We start from the raw sequence: 25498 nt of genomic DNA on the forward strand, positions 1-25498 counted from the left end.
AAAAAAAATTTAAAAATGGGAAAAGAAAAAAAAAAAAAAAAAAAAAAAAAAAAAAAAAAAAAAAAAAAAAAAGCAAAGCTGGGGTGTAGTTCAGAGATCTGGAAACAAGTTGGTTTTGTCTGCTGTACCCAATGGTGCATGTGGACATGCTGAAGAGGAGAACTCAAGGCAGTGTTTTGAGAGGAAGGTGACAGCCTCCCTCTTGCTGCAAGCTCCATCTTGCCTTTGCTGGCAATTCCAGCTGGACTTTCTGTTGTCTTGCCTGAGTTTGGCCTCCACTGCTGCAGAAATGCCTTTTCTGTGCAGGTAAAAGGGACACCTGGCACTGAGCTGTGGGCCAGGGGACCTGTCCATAGTTCTTGTTCCTGTCTTGTGCACTGGCTAGAAATGATCTCACTGTGTGGTCTGCCTCGCCCAGTCCTTGCTTAGATCTCTCTGCTGGGTGAGGGGGCTGGAGTACAGACTCGAATCTGCCCACAGGAAGCAGGCAGGAGTGTGATTCCCCTGGGACTGAGCCTGCCTGAAAGGCTGCCCCAGGCACACGACACACTGGCACAGGCTCTGAGTAGTGCTTCAGTGCCCCCCACAAGTGATCACACATCCTCTCAGCCTCGCCAGTGACAGAGGGCTCATCCATCATCTGCACCGAGGTGTGAAATGCTGCCCTGGACACCAGCCTGGGAATACCTCCCTGGCAGATTCCCACTGCTGATGGGGACAGCTGTCTCTGGGCCACAAAGATACTCGTGTGTTTCTGGGAGGAAGGAGGTTATAGGTTACTCTGCCAGCACAACTGAGTGCCCAACAACCGATGTGAGAACCGAGGACAAAGACCTACATCTGGTGGAGCTTCCTGTTCCAGCAGAAAACATCATGGACTTGCAGGGGTTCAGGATTCAGCACTGCTGCTGGAGTTAGGTACTGCCCCTTAGACAAAGCCTGTTTTCTTTCCTCTCTTTGCAGGGAGAGACATGGAGGAATCCACTCAGAGCTGGGAATGGCCCCTGCCTGTTGTGTTCTGTGTGTCAGTGCCTGCGGGGGCAGCAGCAGCAGCTCCTCAGGTAGATGTCTGAGCCATCAAAAATCCTTTCTGCCAAGTAACACGAGGCCTAGAGGCTCTCTGCCTCACTGGGGTGAGCCGGGCTGGGATGCTCCTCTGGAGATGAGACTGAGAATGGCCTGAAAGTCTTTGTATCTTCACAATCTTATTACCACAAAGGTTTCAGAAACAAAAACTGACCCCTAACGTTGCGTAGGTCCAGAATTTATTTGTCCTTGTCCAGTAGTTATTTGACCTGACTATTTCCTGCCTTAGAAAGCCACCCAAAGGAGGTCAGAGGGAGGCTTTTGCCAGGGTTTGAGAGTGGTGTGGCAGGGGAGGCAGGCAGACACCAGCTTACCCCCATCCCAAGTGGTCTCGTTGCAGCACTGGCCTTGACTCCTGATGGGCCTGGACCCAGCAGAGCATGGCTTAATGAGTGATATTGCTACATAGCACATTAGTCTGCTGAGACTAACACATTAGTCTGTAGTTATTAATCACTAACTACACCTCCTGAGGCAACTGAATCAGCAGAGAGCATATAATTAAACCCAATTTTAAACATTCTTCTAGAATTCTCTGCCTGGAAGAAAGAAAGAGGGCAGTGATGATGAAAGATGGTGAATGGTTTGTGTGAACATTGAGTCTATTTTAATGGTACTCAGTCCTGCCTGCTACCATCACATTTCAGTGCAGAGCCATTTAATATGTTGTCAACACTGGCCTTTTGTTTTTGTGTGGTTTTTTTTTCTTTTCTCTCACCATGAAAAATAATGATCCCAAAGCATTGTTCAAATGAACACTTTAATAAAGAAGGAAACAAAGCCTTAAACAACAGAGGGACAAGGAATATGTGATCAATGTTTGTGGATTGAAGTGCTTCTTCTGTACCTAGCAAAGAATTTGTGCAACAATTTCTCAAGAAGGCTTCTGTGGGCTGTCCAGGCAGGCACAGACTTCTTGGGTGAGGTCAGCTGCAGCTGCCTTTTTAGTGCTTCTTAATAAATCCTCTCTTAATTAGATGCTCTTCTGGATAACTTGCAGCTCTAAAGCTCAGAGGAATTTTAATCAGTTCATCCTCTTTTGAGTGAGGATTACATTAGATGTATCCATACATCCATGCTGACTGGCCATTCAGTGATGTATCTGTTTGACCTGCAGGATCTCCAGAGGAAACCTGGGAATGATGAACCCAGCACACAGCAAGTCAAGGCTGGGAGATTACCCGTTCAAGGCTGGACGTGCTGAAACTGTTCCTGGTATCAGTACAGTATTTATGACATTCCTCAGTATCCTCTGGCAATGGCCTTGGTCCTTGTTCAAGGCTGAGTGACTCCTCTCAGCAGCAGGCACCTCCACAGGACACTCAGCATTCCCTGCAGGGGAGGTGCTGTCAGTGGGTGGCAGATGTTTGGCTGGATTTCCCTTTGAGCTTTGAGCCTGCCTGCCTCTATACCTGCTGCTCTGCCTTCGCCATGGATGCCTCAGAACAATGAACACTTAGGGTGTGGAGCCATGTGGGATGGCAGGTAGTGGGGAGGGGAGGCAGGGAAGGGAAATACCCGACTCAGCATCTCCTTTGTTTCCCCTCTCAGGCGTAAAGGGGTCCCCAGCTGGGCTAATGACACAGCGGGGCTGGTGCTGCTGAAGCCAAGTACCAGCACGGTGGTGAAGGTGAAGATGAAGCTGAGGGCAGCCTGCAGAGCTCTGGGGAGTGGTGCCACTGCTCTGCATGCTGGCTCTGCCATGCTTCCCAAAACATGCCCCCTCCCCTCCACAGCTTTTTGAGGAAACAGCTCTGGCAGCAAGACCCCTGTCCCTTGTCTCTCATTAGCACAGTCAGCCTAACCCATGCTTCCTTCTAGGCAGAGAAAACACAGTTACTATGCAGTAAACCCACGTTCCTAATCTTTACGTTTGGGAACTGTGTGATCCAAAAGCACAACACAGGAAAAGTCTGATGTACACTGTGCACAGGCTGGAAAGGCAGCAGCAACTAAAGACAATCTCCAACATTCATGCCTAATGCTACCTCAGACCTCTGCCAGCAAAACCAAAGTAAATCCATTACAGAGCTTTACAAGCACAAAAAGGCTTTCACTCAAGTGCTTAACTTGGATGTCCTGCCTGAAGCCAGGCCTCTCTGCAGTACTGCTGCTCTTACATCCCCACCTGTTTCCAGCAAATGGGACACAACTCTGCCCTTTTCTGCTGGCCCTTTTGCTTGGATGGTGACTGCTGAAGCAGCAAGGTAGCTCCTCATGTTAGCTGCCATCAGACAATACCTATGCTGCTCAGAATACATCCTTGAATTTCCTTCCATCCCTTCTTATAACTCTGGGTGGCTGCAAAGAGGAGCAGCTTGGGTGGTGTTACAAAGGTATAAATCTCTTCTCACTCAGTTAGATCAAAATTAGGCTATTTGGGGCCAAATTACTTTACCAGCCTAACTTGGCAGAGCTTCATTGCCTTCTGTAAATGAAGATGGCCATTTACATGGGTGGCTAATTGCTTGGCATTCCTTGAAGATATGAACAGACGGCAGCACAACCGATAATTCATCTCAGCTGCTCTCAGGAGAGAAGTAGCAGATTTTTGCATCCACTCCTGTTATGCACTTGGGCAGTGCAGTTTTCCTGTCCAATGGCTGAGGTGGAAGACAGCTTTTGTTCCAGCAAGGAGAGGAGATTTCTCCATTGCTGACAGTATCCAGGCCATGGTGCAACATCAGGGCACTCTTAGGATACTATCACCTCAAAACCCCTCCTCGTGTCCCTCTTATCTGGTGGTCTCATTTTTGACCATTTCAATTTCCAAACCAAACCTACACCTGGCCAGTTCATGCCACATTTGTTCTCGTGTGACACTGCTCTCTACCCTTGTGCTCTTCAGAAGGGGAACAAACAAAATTTATTTAATTTCTTCCCATTAAATAAGCTCTTCAGTCCTGTCCCTGGCACATGTGCCTTGCTGAGTCCCTTCTCATTTGGCATCCTCTTTGGCAAACCTTACGAAGGTTTGTGTCATTAAGCATTCCTTGGCTTTCACACAGCCATATCTTACACAGGAGATACTCCCAGCTAATTATTCTCACATCCTGAGGCTCTTGTTCCCAACTTATGAACTTCCAATTTACAGCATTGCTTTTGCCCACAGCCCTATACGTACTGGAAGGCATGCCCCTCTGCCATCACCATCAGTCTCCCCAGTTGTCACTGCCAGAAACAGCCAGCTTCCCACAACATGAGCCATCTGCCTGTCCTTCACAAGTGCCAGTGCATGCCACCACTCCTGCTCCATGTCAAGAACATCCAAAAGCACCCAGGAGAGGATATGCAAAGCCAGCTCCTGAATTCCCCTTGTATTACTTCCTATCTGCTGGTTTGGCCCTGAAGATTGCTTTTTCTTTTCCTTGCTGAGCAGTGCATCACAGAAAGCACAGGCCAGCCCAGCACAGCTGCTTTTCACCCTGTTGAGGGTTGGGGGTTTTTTAATTTTATTTCATTCCTGTTTACCTTTGAATGGGTTCTTTCTTTTAAAACTTCTTTTCTGCTTTGAATCAAGACACAAAGGTGCTGAATACACTGCTATAAGTACACTTACACAAGAATACTTGTAACACTGCTTAGAGACCTATAACCTAGACCAAAATATTTACTCCAAGTGTTGTTTAAACTCCTGAAAAAGGTAACTCCAGGTTGAAGCCTTGTGTTCACCAATTTTAAAAGCTTATGAAGTAAGAAAATGCTGGAAAGGAAATAAAACTGTTTTGCCTAACAAATCTGTTTGAAGTCACAGAAGCCAGCCATGATTAACATTGTTATTGAGATTATTTCTTGCAGTATGCACTGCCAAATCTACATTCCACAAGCACTGATATTTTAGGTTAGTGCAAAACTGCTTCTTTTGTTTCCCAAATCCAGACATTTCTTCCAATTGCTGATCTTTCTGTGTTCTACAGACATTTTAGTGATAAAAAAAGAGGAAAAATGAAAGTATTCTCATGCCCAGGACACAACAGAAAGCGGCCCCACTGCACTCCAGTTCAAAATCCTTCCACTGCACTTCATAGAGAAATATTTTAATAAATTTACATTTATTGAAAATATCACATTAGCTTTTGTTTTGCTCATTTGCCCCAGTGCACAACTAAGCTATTTAACATGTAAATTGTAATAACAGAACTGCAAGCAGCTTCATAAAATGAAAGACCAAATACACTTGTAACATGATCAGACTGTTTTTAATCTGGTGGATAAGGAACAGTGGGGTGGAAGGGAATAATCTGTTTTAGGGTCCAATACACAACCTATCTTGTTGTTTCAACACATACATCTGTTATTAAAAGCCACTGTTTAGCAGTGTAACATGCACCTAAAAATTGACAATGTGGGACATCATCCATTAAATATACTATTTGTAGATGAGAATCGTTAGGGATGGGAAAAGGATTAAAAGAAGAAAAGCACCAGGGCTCCACAGCCCTTCTAGAACCAAGTACTTCGCAGGGAGAGTGTAATGCCATTTGTCAGCTCTACTGCGCCATGCTGTGAGGACGAGCATTTGGTCCATTTCCCGCACGTCTGCCATAGAAATGCACTTCTTTGGGAAAGGGCTTTGCAAGTGTGGGGCTAGCTCACACCCCCAGCTTGTTGGCCTGGGTGAGGACAACCTTGAGGACTGGCATGAAAGCAGAGGTCTCGCTGAAGTTGCTGGTGCTGACGATGTGTGTGTGGATGTTCAGTCCCTCCTGGTAGTTGCGGGTTTCGATGCTCTTCACGATGTTGTGCAAGCCACTAATGATGGTTGGAGAGAGCTGAAAGAAAGGCAGGCAAGGCAGGTCAGCACAAAGGAAAAACTAGAAAAAGAAATGATTTATTTTTCTAGAAAAGAGTGTGGCACCTAAAAAGAAAAGAAAAGTGTGGCACTTGGCTCTCCGGAAGGTTCCTTTCTTTGGAGATAAGACATCTTCAGAGCTGCACCACACTGGGAAGAGTCATTGAAAAGTCTAACAATAGACTTCAACCAGAATGGATCTTCTCTGCAGTACTGCTATGCCCTGCAAGCCTTCCTTGCCAGCCCCTGGATGCAATTCCCTGAGGTGGCAGACCTGCTGTGACACACTCCTGGCACCAGAAAAACCTACTGAGCTTTTACCTTTGGGTAAGGTTAATTGCTCAGCAAACGTGGCCTAAAAAGAAGAGGATTACATCACTCTAATCTTAAGGTACTAAGGCATTTAAGCACAGTCCTTTATTCTGCCAAAGCCTCCTGGAAGGCTTTGGAAAAATTACCAGATCTTCAAAAGTACTTGCACATCTGCCTTCCAGTGAAGTCCCCTGGGTTCTGTTGTGACCCCAAGCTGTGTGTCTCAGCTCCTGCCTGGAGCAGAGAAATGGTGCCTGCTGCTCTGCTCTTTGTCTCAGCACAGTCTCTGCACAGCACCATAAAACTCATGACATGATCCCAAAACACTGTCAAGTCTGCACAGGCATGTGGGGCCAGGCACAGTAACTGGCTGCTTTCTAAGAAATCCATGCAAACTTTCAATAAATGGATGTGAAGCACACTTTCAAAGAAAAAATGAGCACCTGCTACATATTGCAGAAGTAGTATTGCACCAATGAAGTCATTGGCCGTAAATGATTGAGAGGTGGGGGGAAGTAAAACAGAACTTACTGTCTGTTCCCTAAGTTTGTCATACAGAAACTCCAGGCGTTTATTTGCATCATCCAGTTTCCTCTTGGTTTGCTGCAAGACAAATAAATACATCAAAGGACAGTGATTGTAAGAACCCCAGACCAATCTGATATCATTGCAAACAGGTCCATGCAGCACATCAAATTCCTTTCTCAACAACATTTTCCTAACACATCATTTGGATTCTTTGTTCTGCACTCTTCTCCCCTGATTTGCTAGGAAAGACCACATGACTGTAGTTCTCCACATGTAAACACTTCAGCTGTCTACAGAAAACTGTAGAGGTGCACCCCAAAAGCCACTGCTCATTTGCAAACCCCACTGGCATAGCTGATAAGAAAAGTGACAGAATTCTGAGTTGCAGCACGATTTTTTTTTTTCTATGGTTCACTGAAAAAGCATAGCGATAACTAGATAAAATTCTTACTTTTGAATGAAGTACCCAGCAACATTAGGGAGTTTATTGGCACATGCAGATTCTCCAGTTGTAAGTGTGTACAACTCAGTCATCATTTATGACAAAACCTAATTATATTTTTCCTCATGTGATTAGTAAATAAGTTTTTAGTGCCAACAGAAAAACTAATAGCCTAACCCAATCTGTCCTTACAGACACTTTGTGCTTCCATGACTTTAATAAAGTAAACATCCCACTGATGTGCCTGGAATTATTTTGCCACCAAAGGCTTTTAAAATAACCACAGTACATTCCACCTGGAGCTGCAGCTGCTGGAGAAATAAATTTTTATCCACTTTTTTTTAAAAACAACATTTAAAATTCTAGATTTTACTCCAGAGTAATAAAGCATCAAGGTTATAACTGCAATAGCATAAAAAAGCTGCTGGTCAACAGCAGCAGGAACGGCATCAATGCACCAGAGTAATGGAATTTCCTCCTAAATCAGTCTGTGCATCAATCCATCTTCACTTAGGATAACTGCCATTTTCCCTGGCAAGTGGAAACGTTTCTCTGGATTAAATAACTGCCTGGAGAAAAAGCCTGTGGGAATGCTCTAGCTGAAGGGTGAAGACCAACTGCTGGCTGCTTGCTGTGCTAGAAATTAGGGAAAGCTGTTCAGGTGGCATAAAGGAGAACACAGCACATGGATCATGGGCCACATGCAGAAACTCCTCAGCAGCAGTTATCAAAGGAACTGAGATATCCAAGGAAAAAGTACCCCAGGAGGAGCAGGTAAGAAACTCCCAATTCTTTTGGACTGCCTAACTCTCAGATGCATGACCACACAACATTAGTTTCAAAACCCATGAAAAGGTGCAGAAGCTATTTTCATTTTACAGATGGTCAGCTAGGACAGAGAGGAATAAATTGTGTCTAGGAAGCAGCAAGACATCTCTCCAGCCAAAGCAATTAGGCAGAAGTGCAAACTGGTTGTCCTCCTCGTTCTTTAGCTCCTATTCCCATTTTCCCCTTCAGAATGTAATAGCTGAGCAGTGCCTGTATTTGCTCTGACAACAACTGGTATGTACAGTCAGGGTGGTGTCTCTTGTCTCCGTGGGCTGAAACACTTTCACTGCCTAAAAATATCAGAGAGACTTAACAAGAAGCAAGCAAAATGTGTTGGCAGAGTAGAAAAGCAATCCCCAGGTTGGGTTTGAGTGGAATGCTTTTGCCTTCTCTGTCTGTCTGGGGGAAGGGGCACTTAAGAGGAAGAAAAGGTCAAAGGGAATGCAGAATACACTATATATACATACAAACACATACACACACACATATATATCAACTCTACAGCCTTTAAATAAAGGATTTTGAGCAACTGTGTGGTACTGAACTGACAAGAGCACGAGTCTGTGCTGCTGACCAAGCAAATTCAGTGCACAAAGCCCTCTGCACACCCCCAACACCACCTTTTAGCATGTGGCAGGCACGAGCTGAAGGACTCTTCAGCAGCTGGGCTTTGCGGTGCCATGTTATTTACTGGCCATCAGAAATAAATGAGAAGCTTTGGAAGGGATAGATCATTTACAGGGTACTGGCTGCCATGGGAAATGTTTTTCCTATCCAGCTCCAGTGGTTGTGTTAAAGCTGTTAATCCTCCCTTTCCCAGGTAACTGCTGTTTCCCTTTGAGATGAGTTTGTTACCAGAAATCACAAGTCACAGACAACACCTACCGGATCAGAGGCAGACAGCAGGCACCTCTGGATGAGAGCTTCAAACGTGGTCTTCAGAATAAGGTGCTCCTCAGGGATGGGCTTCTTGGTGATCTTCTCTGTTGGCAGTGCCTGCACATGCTGAGCAGCAGAGAACAGGTGAGGCTTTTCCAGGTCACTGTGCCCACATGTTGTTCTCAGCTAAACCGAGTGGCATGATTACCTAGCTTGGCACAACTCCTATTTCTTCCCTGTGCGTGTGTGGAGGTGACTTTACCAGCACCTGCTGTTGCTCCCTCTGGGAAGCTGTGAAAGTTGCACGAGGAAGCAGCTTGCTGGCCCATAGTGACTATAGGATTAGTGGCATCTAGGTGGAAGTTACAGTAGCAAAATGCCAGCAGGGCGTAAAGCCAGTGCCTAGAAACTCCACAGTACACTTTGCAGCTACAAGAAAAGCCTGGACAACAGGATCCTGCCTGGCAGGCTCTGCAGATGGACAAACCAACCCATGCAGTGCTTGGGCTACGTTACCTGGATGGCATTGCCAATCGGGGCCCCCGGGGCCCCCTCCGTGCTGGGTTTGGAAACAGTGGGTGCCATGGTGGATGGCCCCAGGGGCTGGGCAGCAGGCTGGAAGCCACCCTGCAGCACCTGCATCTGCCCTGCAGGGAGGTGTGGAGGCTGGAAGCTGGGTGCACTGCTGGGCACAGCTGGAGCCTGGGGCTGCTGCATCTGAGACTGCGGGTCGGCCAGTGGGTTCATGATGGGGGAGGTGATGGGGACCGGGGGCAGGAAGTTGTCAGGCACCTAGGGAAAAAAACAGGGCATTTATGTTGGTGTGGCTGCTGCAGGCACAGCACAACACCCAGCTCTTACAGACTTCCCAAACCACAGTAACTGGGAGCGCTGGATACAGAAATAACAGGGGCAGACAAGACAGCATTTCACTCTGGCTGACCAAACCCATCCCTCTGGCTGCACAGTGTGCGCACAGCCCAGCCTGCCCCTGCCTACAAGAGCTGAGTGCAGCCACCTCGAATCAGGGCCACTCTTCCTCAAAATCACAGGTTTGGCACACCAGCACTATTAGAAGAGAAAACTAACCCACACCTACATCTATTCTTACTATTGGGTCATTATATTTAGACTTTTGTGTCTCACTTCCAAGGGTGTATTTTTGTCCATGCAGTACAGTACGTAGCTGACAGCCAGCAACATGCCCCAGTAATGCTTCTGAAAGCCTTTCAGGCTTCTGGCACACAGGTCTGCACTAAGGCAGATTACCGGGGCATTTCAGAGTCATCCTTGTGCATCTGCCAGTCTTTACACAGGGGTGTTTCACAAACATTTGGTACAGGGAAGAAACAACAAAATGAGCTACTGGCCTCTGCTACACATCATGCAGGAATCAAAACAACAGAAAGGGCTTCCATGGAATGTGTACATTTCTTCAGGTGCGCATGGAGAAAAAAAGGAAAGATTACAAAACCCTGAATGAATGATGCTAGAATTGAGCTAGTGGTTTGGGACAGCCAAAAAAAAAAAAAATCCCAATCAGCAACAAAGTCAATTATAAAAGAAATGAATCACAGCAATAAACTTTTGAGTGGTGAATAAGTTCTTAGGAGGAAAACAGCTGAAAATTACGGCTTGAAATGCCAGATATTTCTTCTATTTTGTAACAGTCCATGTGGTGAGTCATTTTAGAATATCCTAAACCACTCCTCAGACAGTGGACAGAAGGGAAACAAACATAGAAACATGACTGACAGATTTGTTAAATACCCAAGAGGGAATGCAACAAACATATTCCTCATTTAGAAGGAGCCAACCCGCAAGCCTTGGCTGTGGCAGAAATTCTGGCCGTGACACACACACACACCAGAAGCAGCAAGAACCCTGTGTGCAGAAGGCTGCTGCTTGAGCTCTCTGCTCCAGCAGTTATTCTGACACTAAGAGTTCTCTATCCAGCCTCCAAAAGCTTCTTCACTTAGAACTGCAGAGACTAAAACCCAAAGGGTAAGGAAGACTTCTGCCTTTGCCTTCACCCAGACCTTATTTTGGCTGCTCTAATGTTTTGTTCTCCCCACACTTTACATGCTCCAGACTAACTGTTGCCTCCCAGGGTCAGAGAATGGTGGATAACACTGAGTGCTGTGGAGATACTCTAGCCTACAGCAGCAGGGGATGAAAAGGCTCGCTCTGCTCCGTGCCAAGTGTTCCCAGTTATCCTGCCCTGCTGCAATTTAAACCCATTTTGCAAAACTACATTATCTCCATCATGGAAATTGTCTTAGTCTCAACAGATCTCTCAGGGTCAGACCCCTAATCAGGATAAATTGCTTTCAGCTCCAGCAACATCAATAATCTATAACAATTTGCACAGCCTCCTCATTTTGCCTAAGTACCATCTCCTGCAAAACTCTGCTGCTTTACTGCAGACGAAAACAGTTGGAAGTATTTGCTTCAAACCACGAACAATGTTGTTATTAACAACCACAACTTCACCAAAAACCCACCATCTCTTTAGAGGCTTAGACATTTGGAGAGGGATAATGTATATTAGAGAGACATAAAGGCCATTTCTGCTCATGAGATGCAGCTTTTGTTTGTTTGTTGCTAACCCTTCTCCTGCCAACAGGTTTCCCAGGAGCAGCTTAAACTATTGTTTTTCAAGGGATCAGCACTCAGTTGTGTTGATGTAGGACTTCCTAGAGTACCTTCTTCTTCTTGGCAGCTCTGTTGAGGGTGGGAGGATCATTCCAGCCATTCTGGGGCCCTGGGACAGAAAGAGAACAGAGACTGTAAGTACCTGGGAAGAGGGCAGTGATGCCTTCTAAAGCTCAGCTGGGTCAGATCCATGCCATGGCTCTGCTGGCAGAGCCTGCCCTGACCTGCCTGTTCCTCTGCCCTTCCCTGAGGGCCAGAACATCTCCTGTGCCAGCCAGAGCCTCCCAGCATCCCTCCATCAGACCCTTTGGGCTCCACGCCCACTGGGCAACGTTTGGGATCTTGACCAACTGTTCCCAAGCTAATAACTTAATAAATAGCTTTTTCTTCTCCTGCAGGAAAAAAGAGCTTTGAGCAGACATGCCTTTGAAGAGGGCCTACCATGCCCCAAAAAGCTCTGCTACACAGATGTCTGTGTGAAGAGAGCTTATCCACGACATTTGTACATGAAGTTCCCCAGCCACACCACACAGAAAGAAGAGGCATAAGAGGCCTTAAGCCTTTCAGGCCAGGTTTACCCAGTCACCTTGGAAAAGCAAAAGAGCCATAAACCCAGCTTTCCCCTGCCAGCTACAGCATGGTTTTGGGGGCTTTGCATCCCCAAATCAGAGCAGAGCTACTTGAGCAAGGTGGAAAAATTTGGCTTTCTGTACCAAAGGTGATTTGTTTGAAACTGGAAGCACAGAGGGTGTGTGAGCAGATTCACTCCCAGTCTGGGGTGCTGCTCTGCACCAACCCTTGTGCTCTCCCAAGAAAGCAAGCCCCCTGCAGCTGTGAGATTTGCACCCAAGGCTCCCATCAGTGCATCAGAAAGAGCTGCCCCCTCCTCACGGAGCACACGGAACTGGGCCCGTGGCCCTGCACCCAGCCATTATTAACCACGGCCACCCGTGTAATCAGGATCTATTGCACAAAGCCACAAAAAGCCAACAAAACCAAAGCCCTGCTCCATGGACTTTTTCACCACAGTGTTTTTCACTTAGCAGATGATGAATTTACCTTAGACAGCACAGGTTAACATTTTACTTAACAGGTTACTGCAGAATTTGCTCAATTTATCTGAAATGTCATTTGCTCCCAGGCTTTTGTCAAGCATGTTCCACATGCAGAGCATGTTAAAGGGGTAAATGAAAAACTATTCAAAACCCCTTTCACAGCTGCTTTCTCTTTAACCAAAGGCAGTGCCATCTCCTGGCAGCCTCCTCTATTCCTCCCTATCCAGAAAATCCCAGAGTATTTCAGATACAGGGAGTCGAACTGATAGAAATAGGATGTTAAGAAAAACTCCCAGACAGTTACTGCTATTAATTTCCTGGAATAATTTGCATTAAAAAAGGAAAATATTTAAAAAGAATTTGTTTCTGTGGTTAAAAACTCCAGATATACTGTTATTGGTTTTAATTAAGGAATTAAAAATCAATTTGATTAAAGTCTAATTGGCCAACAGCATCACACTTAATGTTCTGTAAAGAACATTTGCATAATTGATGTCCGTTCAATTAATTTCATGTAGTGGCTGTAATTATTTTCAGGTTAGGTGGTACCTAGTTCACCTGTGAAGGGAGAGGCCTGGTCTTGAGATGGTAGACTTTCTGCAGACAAAATGCAAAGATAACTAAAAAAAAATGTTTTTCTTCAAAAATAATAAAGCAGTTGGCCTTTAATTTTAGACCAGCAATTTAGTTTCACAACATGCATCAGCAGAAAAAAAACACCTAACCAAATTACAATGCCAGCTTGGAGACAAGTCATTTGTTCCAGCCCCCCATGAAATTACTTTTGTCCACCTTCCGCCAAAACAAGCTGTTGCTCTTTCCATGCAGTAAATGAGTGTTTCTAGTTTGTAACAAACATTGCAGTGTTCTGGCCCTTTTTCTTCCCTCCTCTGACGTTCTCATTTTCTATTCCAGTGCAGCTGACAGCCCATTACTCTTAGCCACAATCTTCTCAACACCATTTCACCATTCCAGAAAGCTTTTCAACAGATGCTTGAAGTACCTTACTTTAAGGTGGATCTCCCAAGTATTTTCTCAAACCAAGGCATGCTCCGAACTGCACGCAGCCCAGCAACAGGAGTATGTTCACACATCAGCTTTACACTCACACAGACACACTGCCTGCTCAGACTGAGCAACAAACCCAAATGGCAAAATGTAGCCAAGAAAGCCCTCACCATTCCAAAGAGGAAAGGAGCTCTGGGGATGAGAGAACTCCTGTCCCTGAGGTTGGCCTGCTCATAGTTCTGGTGAAACCCTTCCTTTAACCCAGGATTGGTCTATTGCATTTTCAAACAAGATTCAAGATGCTGAAAATTAGAACTCCTTTGAAAGTAGCTTCTAAGATCTAACACAAAACAAAGTGAAAGGAGTTGAATATAAAATTAAATGTGGGCTTTTCTTGCTTACAGAAGCTTCAAGCACAGCTTAACATACTGATGTTATGTGCCTTTGAAAAAAACCCAGAATATATTTAGAGAACTCTTGCTTTTTACATGCATCTTTAAATCCAAGCCAGTTCCAAGGTCAGATGCTTTATAAGAGTTCAGATTTGAGGTATTTTTTCCTTCCTCCCTTATTCCTGCCTTTAAATGAGTCACAACTGCAAAGTGAAGCATGATGTTCCCAGATAAGATCATCACCACACACAAAAGCACACCACTTTGTTGCCAGGATCAGCATCACTGCACCAGAACACTCAGAGTTACAGGTGACTTCTGGCTGCAGATCTCAGTGGTTCTAAAGGATCTCATGCCAAGGCATCCCCCACCAGGCAGTGCAGCTGCTCAGAAAATGTGTTGGTGGTTAAGCATATTAAGCATGTGCATTGTCATTGCTGCACTTAGAAAACAAGGTTTTTTTCTTTCTTGTTGGTATGCTTTCTGAAAGGTGCAATCGAAACACTGGGAGAGAACAGAGTGTGCTCTTCAGACGCACTTCATCTTTTTTCCATAGTTCTCCAGCTGCAGTCATCACTTGTGTGTATGCATGAGCCATCCTGGGCTCAGCACCTCACCATGCCCTGCAGTCCACCCCTGCATTTCAGCCTAAGGCTGCAGAAATCAGACAAGATGCCCAAGTTTGGGTTCCTGAAGGTCTGACACTTTGTACTGGCTACCCTGCTGCTCACCATAGCTGCTGAGAAAAACAGAAGCAGCATTGGTAGTTCTCAGAAAGTTTGATAAAAAGCCTAATAAGAACAACTTTTAACTCTGAAAAGAGCTTCACCCACTCTGAGCAGGCCATGTGGACTATGTCACATCACTGCAAGAAGTGCCTGCCAGTGATGCAAGTTGAGCAGTAAAATGGATAAGAAGAACAATTTTCTTGCTCCTTGCATTTATTTGGAGGTACAGAAGCTATGGTGTCTGCATTATAATGTGTTGCTTGACATCCCAGACCTAGAACCCTATCCAACACCTCTCCCTCCTACCAATTTAATAAGGCCTCTGGCTTAGACATGACCTGTAACGTGGGGTCAGGAGAGATCACAGTACAGCACCTCCAAAAACAGAAAGGACACAAAATCTGGCTGCATGGTGGATGGAAAAGGGCTTTTCTTCCCTTGCAAGTGTGGCAGTCCTACACCAGTCCTATTTTTTGACATTGGCAAAAAGACCACTTTTCCCCCAAACACAAGGGGATATTGTGAGCTGCCAGCCTCAAGGACACCAACAGGAGCTCCTGCTCATGGGATTCATGCTGCCAAAGGCAAAATGCTTTTTTTGCACTGCATCACCCCTAACAGACTTTTAAAATAAGAGAGGGAATGACAGTGGGCACATTAGTATCTGTCAGCAAAACAGACATGCCCAAAACATCGCTCAAATCTTGCTCAGTATTCCCTGTACCCTCTGCTTCCCAGATCCTTGACTCTTCAGCTGGACCACCTGGATGTGAAGGGTGTTCATGAGCAGGTTTAGAAAAGGACTGCTGATTCTTCCTGCACTGTCTGACATGCAAAGCTGCTGTTTCACAGGCTGCTAAGTGAAGGCACAGGTTTGTTACGGCAGGCGAGGTCACTGTCCCACAGCAGTGACACCCAGGCAGTCACAAGCAGCCATGGAGCCCCACCTCAGCGAGTGCTCTCTCACCAAGCATGCTCCAACATGCTCCTAAGTGTCAGCCACACACACATGCTTTTAATTGACATTCAGGGAAGAGACATGTGAAAGCATTTCTAAATCACTTCTGATTATCTTTTAAGGCTTTCATAACCTCAGTAAATCCCATTGCAATTAGAGGTTAAGGACAAAATAATGAAAGAGAGCTGATGCTATGGGAAATGTTTGAATTAAATATGCTGCCAATCCAGGCTTAAAAGGCTGCTCAAGAACCAGGGACATGGACAAATCACATCTGCAAAACCATTCAGCGAGGAGAATTGAGATCATCTTGTCTGCAGTGATTAGGAAAACTTGCTCATTTTTGTACTTTGCTCGCCAGTCACAGTGCAGGCTCTGACACCAACATTAAAACTGAGCCATGATCCATCCATGGCATACAACAGCCTCATAAGAAGCCTGTGGTAGCATCCTGTCTTAGGCAAGACAAAAGCTCTGTGACAGTGGCAATTCTGGCTCCACTGCTCATGCTGCTCAGTGCACCAACACAGCCCTGTCACAGATGCACAGGGCTGACAACAGGGTTTAGAAATGCTTTGAACTGATCTCTAAGCAAAAGCAAACTTTTTACAGAGCATTCACAAGGAAAAAAAGTGCATCTTTAACTGAGTGGGTGAAGAGCAAACCCCTCCCTCCTCCCTGCCTGCCCCCCTGTCCAAGCGCAGACCTGTTCTCTGGGATGCAGGAAGGTCACTGGTTGCAGGCAGAGTACCTGTTGGTCCAGTAGGTAATGCATAAGCCACAGAAGTTGCTGGAAGTCCTGGCCTGCCATGCTGAAAGGATGTGCCAGAAGGAGGAACAGGGAAGGAAGAGATGGGATTCAGGCTCGTTGGGGAGGGTTGAGGCTGCCCAGGGTACAGCGGGGAGGGCATGGAGTGGGCAGGGGCTGAGGGCAGGTAGGAAGGGGTGGTGTTAGGGGCAGGGCTAGGGTAAGAGGCTGAAGCAGGGGCAGCAATAGGCTGCTGAGGCTGATAGAGAGCTGGTCCCCCAGTTCCAGAGTACTGCTGTGTGGCCTGATATGCTACAAACAGGGAGAAAAAACAGTCAGTGAGTTCACAACAGAGCAGCAGGTTTCATCTGCCTCTGCTCCCTTCTTCACTTGACTCTCCTCTCTTCATGCCCCTACCCCCTGAAACCACTTACCTGCCCAGCCAAATCCTGGCTCCCACAACTCTGACTGCTTAAATCCCCATCCTGCCACTGGGAGACACAGAGAAGATGGCCTTGGCTCAAAGGACTGCTGCTCTGCCACACACACCCTCCAGCCCAGAGCCACCATGATGCCTGGGGTGGAGCTGGATATATGGACATTGCTGTCTTCTGGACCACTGCAATCCTCACAGGGGCTCTCAGAGAAAGGAAAGCCTTGTCCCAGGTTTTCACAAAGGGAAAACTTAGGCCAAGGAAATGAATATAGACTCTGGAAGGGGATGTAAGCTCACAGCCTTTCACTGTGGGTCCTGCAGCCTAATTCCACTGCCTCTACCATTTTTCCTCCCTTATGCCAGTACTTTCAGTCCCTGCTTTGAGTGAGGCAGGGCTCTGCCCCCTTCTTCACTCCCCTCTACTACTGCCCTCATTTCCTCATCCCCTCTCCCGTTCCCATGGAGCCCCAATGAGGAATGGATGGCCCAGCTGCACACAGAGGAGCTGTGTCTCTCTTTACCAGGCCTCTGCTGCTTTCCCAGGACTCAGACTTTGGAGACTCTGACCCCAGCACAACCTTGGGCCGGGCCAGCTGAGGAGTGAGTCTGAGAGCTGTGGGTGGACACCTGAGCACAGGAGGAATGTTGGACAGAGGGTGTCTGATGCCTGCACCCCACCAAGAAATGACAACCTGCAGAAGTCCCCTCACCTTTCTCCCCACCCTGCAAGAACTCTGGGACTGGCTTGGCCTGAACACTCCCAACCACAAGGAGGGGACTCAGGGTTATCCCTGAGTTAAGACTGGCCCTCCTGGGAGGGAGGGGGGAATGCTGTTACTCACTCTGTGGGTACGCTGGCCGCGCTCCTGCTTGCGAGTACATGCTGTAGTTGGAAGACGTGGCTTGCTGTGGTGGCATGCTGGGGCCAACAGCACCTGGCATAATAAACCCTGGAGGAGGTGGGTTCTCCCCCTGTCAAAAAAAAATTACAGGAAAAATGGGAGAGACAGGATTGCATTAGTAATGGTAATGCAGTGCTGAAGCAGAACTGCAGCAAAATGATGAGTTCACATTTCAAGGCCTGAAACCATATTCCCTGGAAGAAGGGAATCAACAGCACAGGGGCAAATGCCTCCAACCACCCCAGTGCCTTAGGGTGCCCAGCACTGAAAGCACAGCTGGATGTGCAGTGACTACAGCAGCAAGCAGAGCAGCACACACCTGCCTGCACAAGGAAGAGCTCCCTGCCAGTGCTGCCTGGTGTTCAGGCAGTCTGAGAGCACCCTGCCATCCTCAACTAAACTAAAATGGTAACTCTGCAGCTTCTCATCTCCATGGAAAAGGGAGAAAGGAAAAATCATACTTCAGATATTCCAGTATGGGGCAAGGGCTGGGAGACTCAGGTCACACTGAGTTCCCACTCAAGACTTTCCAGTGCCACTCTTCTGGGCATTGGTGAAAAAAAAAAGTAAGGAGAGGCAGAGGAGTAAAACCAGAGCACACATGCTCCATCCATCTATCTGTACAGACTGTGCCAAGAATACAGATTACACCAGGGGACACACTGGGGTGGAGCAGAGGCTCAGAGAGGAATAATGAAGGTTATACCTGTGTGTCAGAGGGACAGCCTGCAGGAAGATGGCTGGGAAGGGCAGTAGGAGTTTTGTTACTCCAGGTAGTGACAGTAGGGGCAATTCTAACCTGAATTGAACAAAGAAATACCAATCATGGAAAACAAAACAATAAAAAAGTCTAAAGGGTTTCACAAATCAAGATGCAAAGAAGTGAACGCAAGAAGGTTTGCATGCTGGCACTTGTAACAGCCATAAAATCTCAGAGGAAGAAGGGAATTGCATTCAAGACAGACAAAAATCACTGGAGCCAAAGTGAATTGCAGAGTGAGGACGAAGCACAGTGTTGCAGCTGCAATAGGCTGTGGAGCAAGTGCAGTGTTACGTGTGCCAGTCAGCCAGGTCTCCATCTTTCATCACATTTTCCTACTGCAGAAGCCTCCCCACCACTGGTCCAGCACAGTGAGCATCACTAACCACAGCTGCAAGCCCCAGGTTCCATGTTAAATTCAAACGTATGCCTCACACAGAAGGAGTCTGTTCAAATTGAGCTTCAGATGAATTAAAAAATGTTAAAATATAATTTCAAAAGGTTAAAAACTGATATTCAGCTCTTGCACATGCACAAATACACATCTTAATGGTAAGTGCTTCCCAGCCAGTCTCCCGTAGCTCCTTTCCTCCATCTTCCTTCTTTGCCACTCCAAACGGCTCAAACTCCATACAACCACTCCTACCTTTCTGATGGGACAGAAATCAAAAACTTCCTGGCCTGGGACACTCCTGAGCAAGGAGGGGGCAGGCTGCCCAAGGCAGGACACATGGCTGGGGCTCAAGGATATGAGCAGAGGGAAAGCTGTGACCCTGCAGCCCTGGCTGGCTCAGCTGGCTTCAGTCTGTGTGTCTCTAAGCCCACGCAGTGCTAAGCTAATGGTGCAGTCAGCTGCACAGCAGCCACTGCTAATGCCTGCATCACTCATCACCAGAGAATCTGAAAGACTTTTCACCCCCTTTCACACCTGGTTTATTCAGATGAAAAAGAGGGTTCAACAAAACTATGCTGAAAGGAACCCAAGTGTTAAGAACATGTTCCTGTTCGGGACAGCAGTTAAACAAAGGCTGCCTCAAGCTTGAACAAGTCCTACATACACACCTTCTTAAAAGGAGGTCAAACAAAGCAAGTATCCTAACACTCAAACATGCAATTTCTCTCCATTCTGGTTCATCAGCTGGGAACCTTTCTGACTGACACCTGTCCCCTTCAAGCCCTTCCTGCTGAGGATAAACTCCCTGAAAAGCCAGCAACACAGGGGGTTGTAACTCCCAGTGAACTCGTGCAGTTCTGATACACCCAGCCTTTAATTAACAAGCAGGGCTTGCTGAAATAATTGCTTGAGGCATTTCAGGAACAGTGGGAGAAAGAGGAAACTCTGGTTTAAAAAAGCATTGCTCATATCTTAACATCTAGAGGAGAGCTGCTATTCTCCAGAGCCAAACAGGACACACAGAGCTTCACTTCTCAAGGCAACTCTGGTTACAGGGAAGAAGGCCAAAGACAGACAGCAGAGTAGACTTGATTATTAATGATGACGCATGTAATACCATATGCAATGGGGTTAGCAAGGTAAATCCTGGATGAAGGCTTTGTCCCTTCTGAAATCTACCTTGCTAACTCCCTGGAGAGACACTTCTGCTGACACTGAGAATGCCCAACTCCCCTCCCCCCCCTCACCTTTCATCCCTTCTTTCTTCCTGCCCTGTTTTTTCTGGCAGGCAGTACTTGGGGGCAGCAGAGACAAGAGATACCTCTGCTTGTGCCAATCGCCGCCCAAGGAGAACGCCCACAGCCCTAACCCAGCTCTGCTCTCAGAAAAGCCCAGCCCAGAGCACCTTTAGAGGGGACCAGATGAGCTGCTGTGCTGGGGGATTAGAGACCTGGCAGTGCTCCCTCTGCACACACACAGCCAGGGCTGCCCAACACACCACAGTGTCCTGATGGCCAATGTGTTCTGCTGCAGTGTCATCCTCAGGTCAGAAGTAAAACCAGAGAATTTTCCTCCCCCATTTCTCCTCTTCCTCCCTGCACAGCTCCCTTATTAGTCTCATACTCACCTGGGTCTTTCTCGTAGCACAGCTCACTCTCAGCCTCCCCCACCAGCCCCTGCCCTCTGACATCTGGCTGGGAAGGTGTTTTCACAGCAGACTGTACCCACAGCTGCAGAAAAGTGCCCTCAGTTTGCTATAACCACTGCTCAGCAACTTCTGCAGCCAAAATCAGAGCTAGGGGTGGAAATAATCTGCCCCAGAGGAGGCTAGAGAGCAGAATGAGCAAGGCCCAAGGCCTGCAGGGATGGGACAATGTCAGGGACCGTGAGAGGAAGCACACAGAACTCCTGCAGTGCTCTCCCACACAGCTTGGCACTGAAGCACATTTTCAAACAAAGGGGGAAACACCTAGTTTTCAGAAGCAGGCTACTTGACAAGGTGTATAAAGGATGTTTCCAGGTGAGGAGTAAAGGAGGCATCTGTACTGACTGAAAGGAAGCACCAGTGACCTTCACCACAAGGCTCTCAGTAGAGGTTTGTCACACAGCCTCAGATCAAGAGAAAGGAAAAAAATTATTACATCCATCGCTCTGTAGAACTCAAGCACCATGTCCTTCCCTTACTGGCAAAGGCCATTTACCTGCTGGTAATACTGCTGGGCTGGAGCCTGGGGTGCCTGCATCCGTCCAGCCCCGGGGTCAGCTCGTCCTTTGGGCATAGGGTCTCTCTCATATGGTGCCTTGAGGCCGTCCTGTCCTGCTGGGAGCTCCCCTTGGGCTCTGCAAAGCCTGTCCCGTAGCTGCACGATGTTTGGCTGCAATCAGAAAGCACAGCAAAGGGAGCTGAGATGCACTGCCTGGCACCCAGTGCATCACACCAAGAGGCTGAGTGGCCACTCACTGATGAGCTCCCTCTGAGCCTCTTTAATTTCGTGCTTTTCTGCACGAGACATGAGGCCATTGGAACTGCCTTACAACTGCCTGCCTCATTCCCAAACCAGCTGTCTACAAATATCAGCTGATGGAAGATGGGAAGTCAGAAAAGAAGAACCAAATGTTTATGACATTTCATTTGCCACGTCTGGCTTGCAGGAGGGACACCCTTTGGCAGTCACTGGCTGCAGGCACAAGGGTGTGAAACCAAGAGGGAGCAGAAGTCTGTGCACACCTGCCAGCTCAGCAAGGCCGGTGCAGGGTGAGGGGAACAGCCAGACTGTCACATTCCAAGGCGCATGTCAAGCGGCAGTCCCGATGCTGAACCGCACCACGCAGAGGCCTCTGCTTGAAGCACACCTGCTCACAGACAGAGAGGGAGCAAAGAGCCTGAAGGCCCCATACCTGGTTGGTGTTGGCAGGGAGGAAGGTGAGTGCTGCAGCCAGGCTTCCCTGAGCAGCCAGGAGGTTGGCATACTGGCTCATCTTCTCGGCCAAAAGGGCGCCCATGGTGTTGGGGTCCACGGCCTGCGTGAGCTGCACGGCTTTGCGCAGGATCACGACCTTCTCTATTAAATCCTGAAAGATCAGGAGAGAAAAACCCACTCACAAGTGAGAACAACAATGTGACCTAGGCCCTGGCTTAAGACTGTCCCTGGCAGGACCCCTGGCAGCCAGTGGGAAGCCCAAGCCAAGCGCAGGTTTCCCAAACAGCCACAGCTGCACCAAAGGCATGGCTGTTCCCAGGGGATGGAACAGCAGCCACCCACCAAGCAGCTCCTAACAGCAGAGCCAGAAGAGTTCCAAAGAACTGTTTTTATCAAACAGCATTTCAGGGCTCTATCAGTACTGAACATCTCCACCAAGTGGATGCTTTCATAAAATTATCTGGTGATAATTTCATAAAATTATCTGGTTTGTCTCAGAGCAAACAGACATCACACCTGTCACCACTACTGCACTGCACATTCGTTTACAGGGCTTTAGTAAGTCAGTTCTTATCCATCTCAAAAGGATCTAAAAACTCCCTTGGAAGAGTTGTCCATAGTTTTCTGATTGTTACAGCAAAATGGTTTTCCTGATATTCACCAGAATTACTCTATCTTGCCTTCCTTGCACATCCCCCAACACCAGAGCTGGTCTTGGTTGGGTTTCCTTCTAGTCTTAAATTATCGGAACATTTTCTGTTCAGTTTTCTTATGTTTTTCTTACTGTATTGATACTGAAGGGTACTACAAATATTCATTTGGCAAAATTAAAGCCCTTTTTAAAATCTTACAAGAGATTGAATGAGAGGGTACCACACAAAAGATTTCAACCATACACTACTAATAAAGATTGTTTTCTAACCATTTGTTTTTCCCTACAAATCAGCACTTCAAAAAAGGCAAGTGAAAACCCCAAAACAACAGCTTCTATTGCCACTATCATAGTAAATAAGTCAGCTAATTAGGACTTCAACAGCATTTTCCAATTTTACAGCCTGAGAGACCAAAGCCATGCAATCAAAATGCAAATTCAAATTGAAGGTAAATCTGTAAATAAAGCCCTCAAAATCAAATTATTTTGATAATTCAGAGAGTTAATGACATGAAGCAAAACTCAGATACACATCAGTTCCTTCAATTAACTAAAGAAGAGTCTCACAGCATCATCAAGTAAGTACTTTCTAAAACTGGTTCTTCAAAGGCCTTAAACAGATGGAATAAACTAACATTGTATTATAGAATAAATTATTCCATTACTGCCTCATTCCACTCATCAACCCTATTCCCTCAAGATATCTGCTATAAGCAATGCATTTCACTGCTAGAAACCAAACTTTGTATGTGCAAACCCCTGGGGAAAGCTTTCATGAGAACCTTCCTACAACTGCCTCCCCAGATTTAAATCTAATTCTATTGAGTTCTTCTCCTGAACTTCCAAAAGTACAAAAGTCCAAGTATTTCCTAACCACAAAAAATGCAAGCACTGGAAGACCCTTCTTTACGACAACACTAAGTACTACTATTATTTTACACATGAAATGTATCAGTACCACTGCCCAAAGAACAAGGCAAGCAGAAGGGCCACTGTACTTCCCAGCACGTTTTCCAGTATCATATTTGTGTGTTATTTTTCCAGAAAGGAAAGGCTTGCATCCTGAGATACATGAGACAGCAAAGCCCTACACTAGATAATTTAAGAGCCAAACGATTGTAGTCTGTTATTTCCAACACCTTTCTTAAAAGAATTACCAACCTGAAGGGACAAGGGGCTGTTTCCATCCTGAACTTTGGTCCAACAAGCAACAAGTTTATCCACATTGCCAGCACAAATGTAACAGAGGCAAGCTTGTGTCTGCAGAATGCTGTCCCCCTCATTCTCCAGCCTGCTACCCAGGAGATCTAGATAAAATAAGAACAAAGATGCTGGTAAATCACTCTGGGTATCCCCCCCCACCACTGCTGAAGCTGGGGAAGCAACTGGCCAAGGCACTGTGAGCAAAGCCACGATACTGCTCTGGAATTATCCAGTCTGTGAAGGGTCCTTACCACAAAGGGCTGTAAACTCATCTGGCCTGGCATAAGTGAGCACAGCAGCCAAGGCCTCTCTCCAATTCTGCAGGTCACAAGACTGCACAATCTCTTTCCAGTTCTTTGTTACAACTGCAGTGATGAGCTAGAACAGGAGAGAGACCACAGTTAAGATCTTGCTAAGATTTCCTCTAATACACAGGATGATTTGGATCTGCTCCAATGTACTCATCCCCACTGTATCCAGGGTCATGACAGGCACTGCACTGCAGTTCAACAGCTGCAAGAGCACACCTTACTTAAAAAGGAAAAAATCACAGAACAAGCTCAGAGAACATGCAGAGGGCAATTATTCTTGCTACAAAATGAACAAGAAAAGAATACACAAATCTCCACAAGCTGTTGCAAACGGCTTTCAGCACTATTTTTGCAGACAAAGATGACCTACCAAGAATTTAGCTATGAAGTCTTCTACACAATGCCCAGGGAGATGTATGAATTTTGTTTGTTAAACTGTTTCATTCATCTTTAAGCTCTTGGTCTCAAGCTGACCAGTGAGGGGCAGTTGAAAAGGCTGCATAAAGAGCTGGCAGCAATATAAACCTGAGCTGGCTGTAGTAACCCTACACAGCCCTCAGAATGGAATTCCAGTTTCTTCCTTCTAAAACTCTGCCTCCAGTTATTTTGCTTTGGACAAAAGACAGACTTGGCAGCTATGCTGCTCTAGAGTGAACAAAGTCCTTCTCATGCCAAGACTTCAAGTTTAGAAACAGCTGAACAAGCAGTATGTGTGCAGTTTGGGACCAGAAGAGAAAAAACACACCTGAACAACAAATGCAACATCCTAACTACAAGGTCAATGCTTGCCTGTCAGCATAGGCAAAGATAACTGGTCAGCTCTTCATAAAAGCACCTTTTCCCAAAGGATGAACTACAGTGAAGAAATTCCTCTAAAAGCTGCCACCCTTGCTAAACCAGCTGCTCTTTTAAAGGCACTTCTCCTGTTTCAACCTCCTGTCACTTCTTTCTCATATTGGTAGTAAAAAAGAAAGATTTGCACAAGCAGCATCAGCAACCTCTAGCACTGCAAAAAGCTGAAAATAACAATAACCAGCCGGCCATAACAGACTGTCTCCTAGACAAAGGGTGATTAATCTACCCTGGGCATACTTTGCTCTCTCTTCTGTGTATGCAGTAAAACAAAGCATCAGCAAAATCTGTGAAGGCTGATCATGGGCAGAAATCAACATAATGCTGCTGGCCCTGAGCAAGGGTCACACGTGAAAAAAGTGACAGAACAGCAGACTGAAATGTGCCCTTCTTAAGGAATTTGTCTTTATTGTTAACAATCTGTGTATATGCAACTCAGAGACACTGGAGATGGGATAAAGAATACTCCTGTGTACTGATATTCAGGTGGTGTGCCTGCTGTCCCCTTATCAATGCATTAAAAAGAGTAACAAAAATCCTTCTTCTCCGAGATCTTACGGACTTGAACACTTACTAACATCCGCCAGGAATAAACCTATAAAATGGCAAGAAAACTTTTTAAGGTGAAAAAGGGAGTTGCCAAAGGCATATGAGCA

General features: G+C 46.4%; 1 protein-coding gene across 12 annotated transcripts in view; it reads right to left on the reverse strand.

The window, feature by feature from the left end:
* Positions 1-5266: 5266 nt before the first annotated feature.
* The window catches only part of SEC31A (SEC31 homolog A, COPII coat complex component), a 39587-nt gene continuing 19355 nt past the window's right edge, over positions 5267-25498 (reverse strand). For 2 of the 12 annotated variants that reach the window (XM_041468309.1, XM_041468310.1), the window contains exons 17-29: positions 23931-24057; positions 23638-23783; positions 21802-21975; positions 21105-21278; positions 18456-18548; positions 17690-17819; positions 16370-16723; positions 13127-13174; positions 11573-11631; positions 9384-9659; positions 8874-8993; positions 6722-6793; positions 5267-5858 (exon numbers count right to left, since the gene is read on the reverse strand). In XM_041468309.1, the coding sequence (XP_041324243.1) occupies positions 5679-5858; positions 6722-6793; positions 8874-8993; positions 9384-9659; positions 11573-11631; positions 13127-13174; positions 16370-16723; positions 17690-17819; positions 18456-18548; positions 21105-21278; positions 21802-21975; positions 23638-23783; positions 23931-24057 (1953 nt within the window). In that variant the 3' untranslated portion in view covers positions 5267-5678. The remainder of the gene's footprint in view (positions 5859-6721; positions 6794-8873; positions 8994-9383; positions 9660-11572; positions 11632-13126; positions 13175-16369; positions 16724-17689; positions 17820-18455; positions 18549-21104; positions 21279-21801; positions 21976-23637; positions 23784-23930; positions 24058-25498) is intronic. The other 10 variants (XM_041468314.1, XM_041468312.1, XM_041468311.1 and 7 more) reach the window with 10 other exon arrangements.

This window comes from Pyrgilauda ruficollis, unplaced genomic scaffold, assembly GCF_017590135.1.
Source record: "Pyrgilauda ruficollis isolate IOZ18807 unplaced genomic scaffold, ASM1759013v1 scaffold217, whole genome shotgun sequence".
In the NCBI taxonomy this organism is placed as follows: Eukaryota; Metazoa; Chordata; class Aves; order Passeriformes; family Passeridae; genus Pyrgilauda; species Pyrgilauda ruficollis.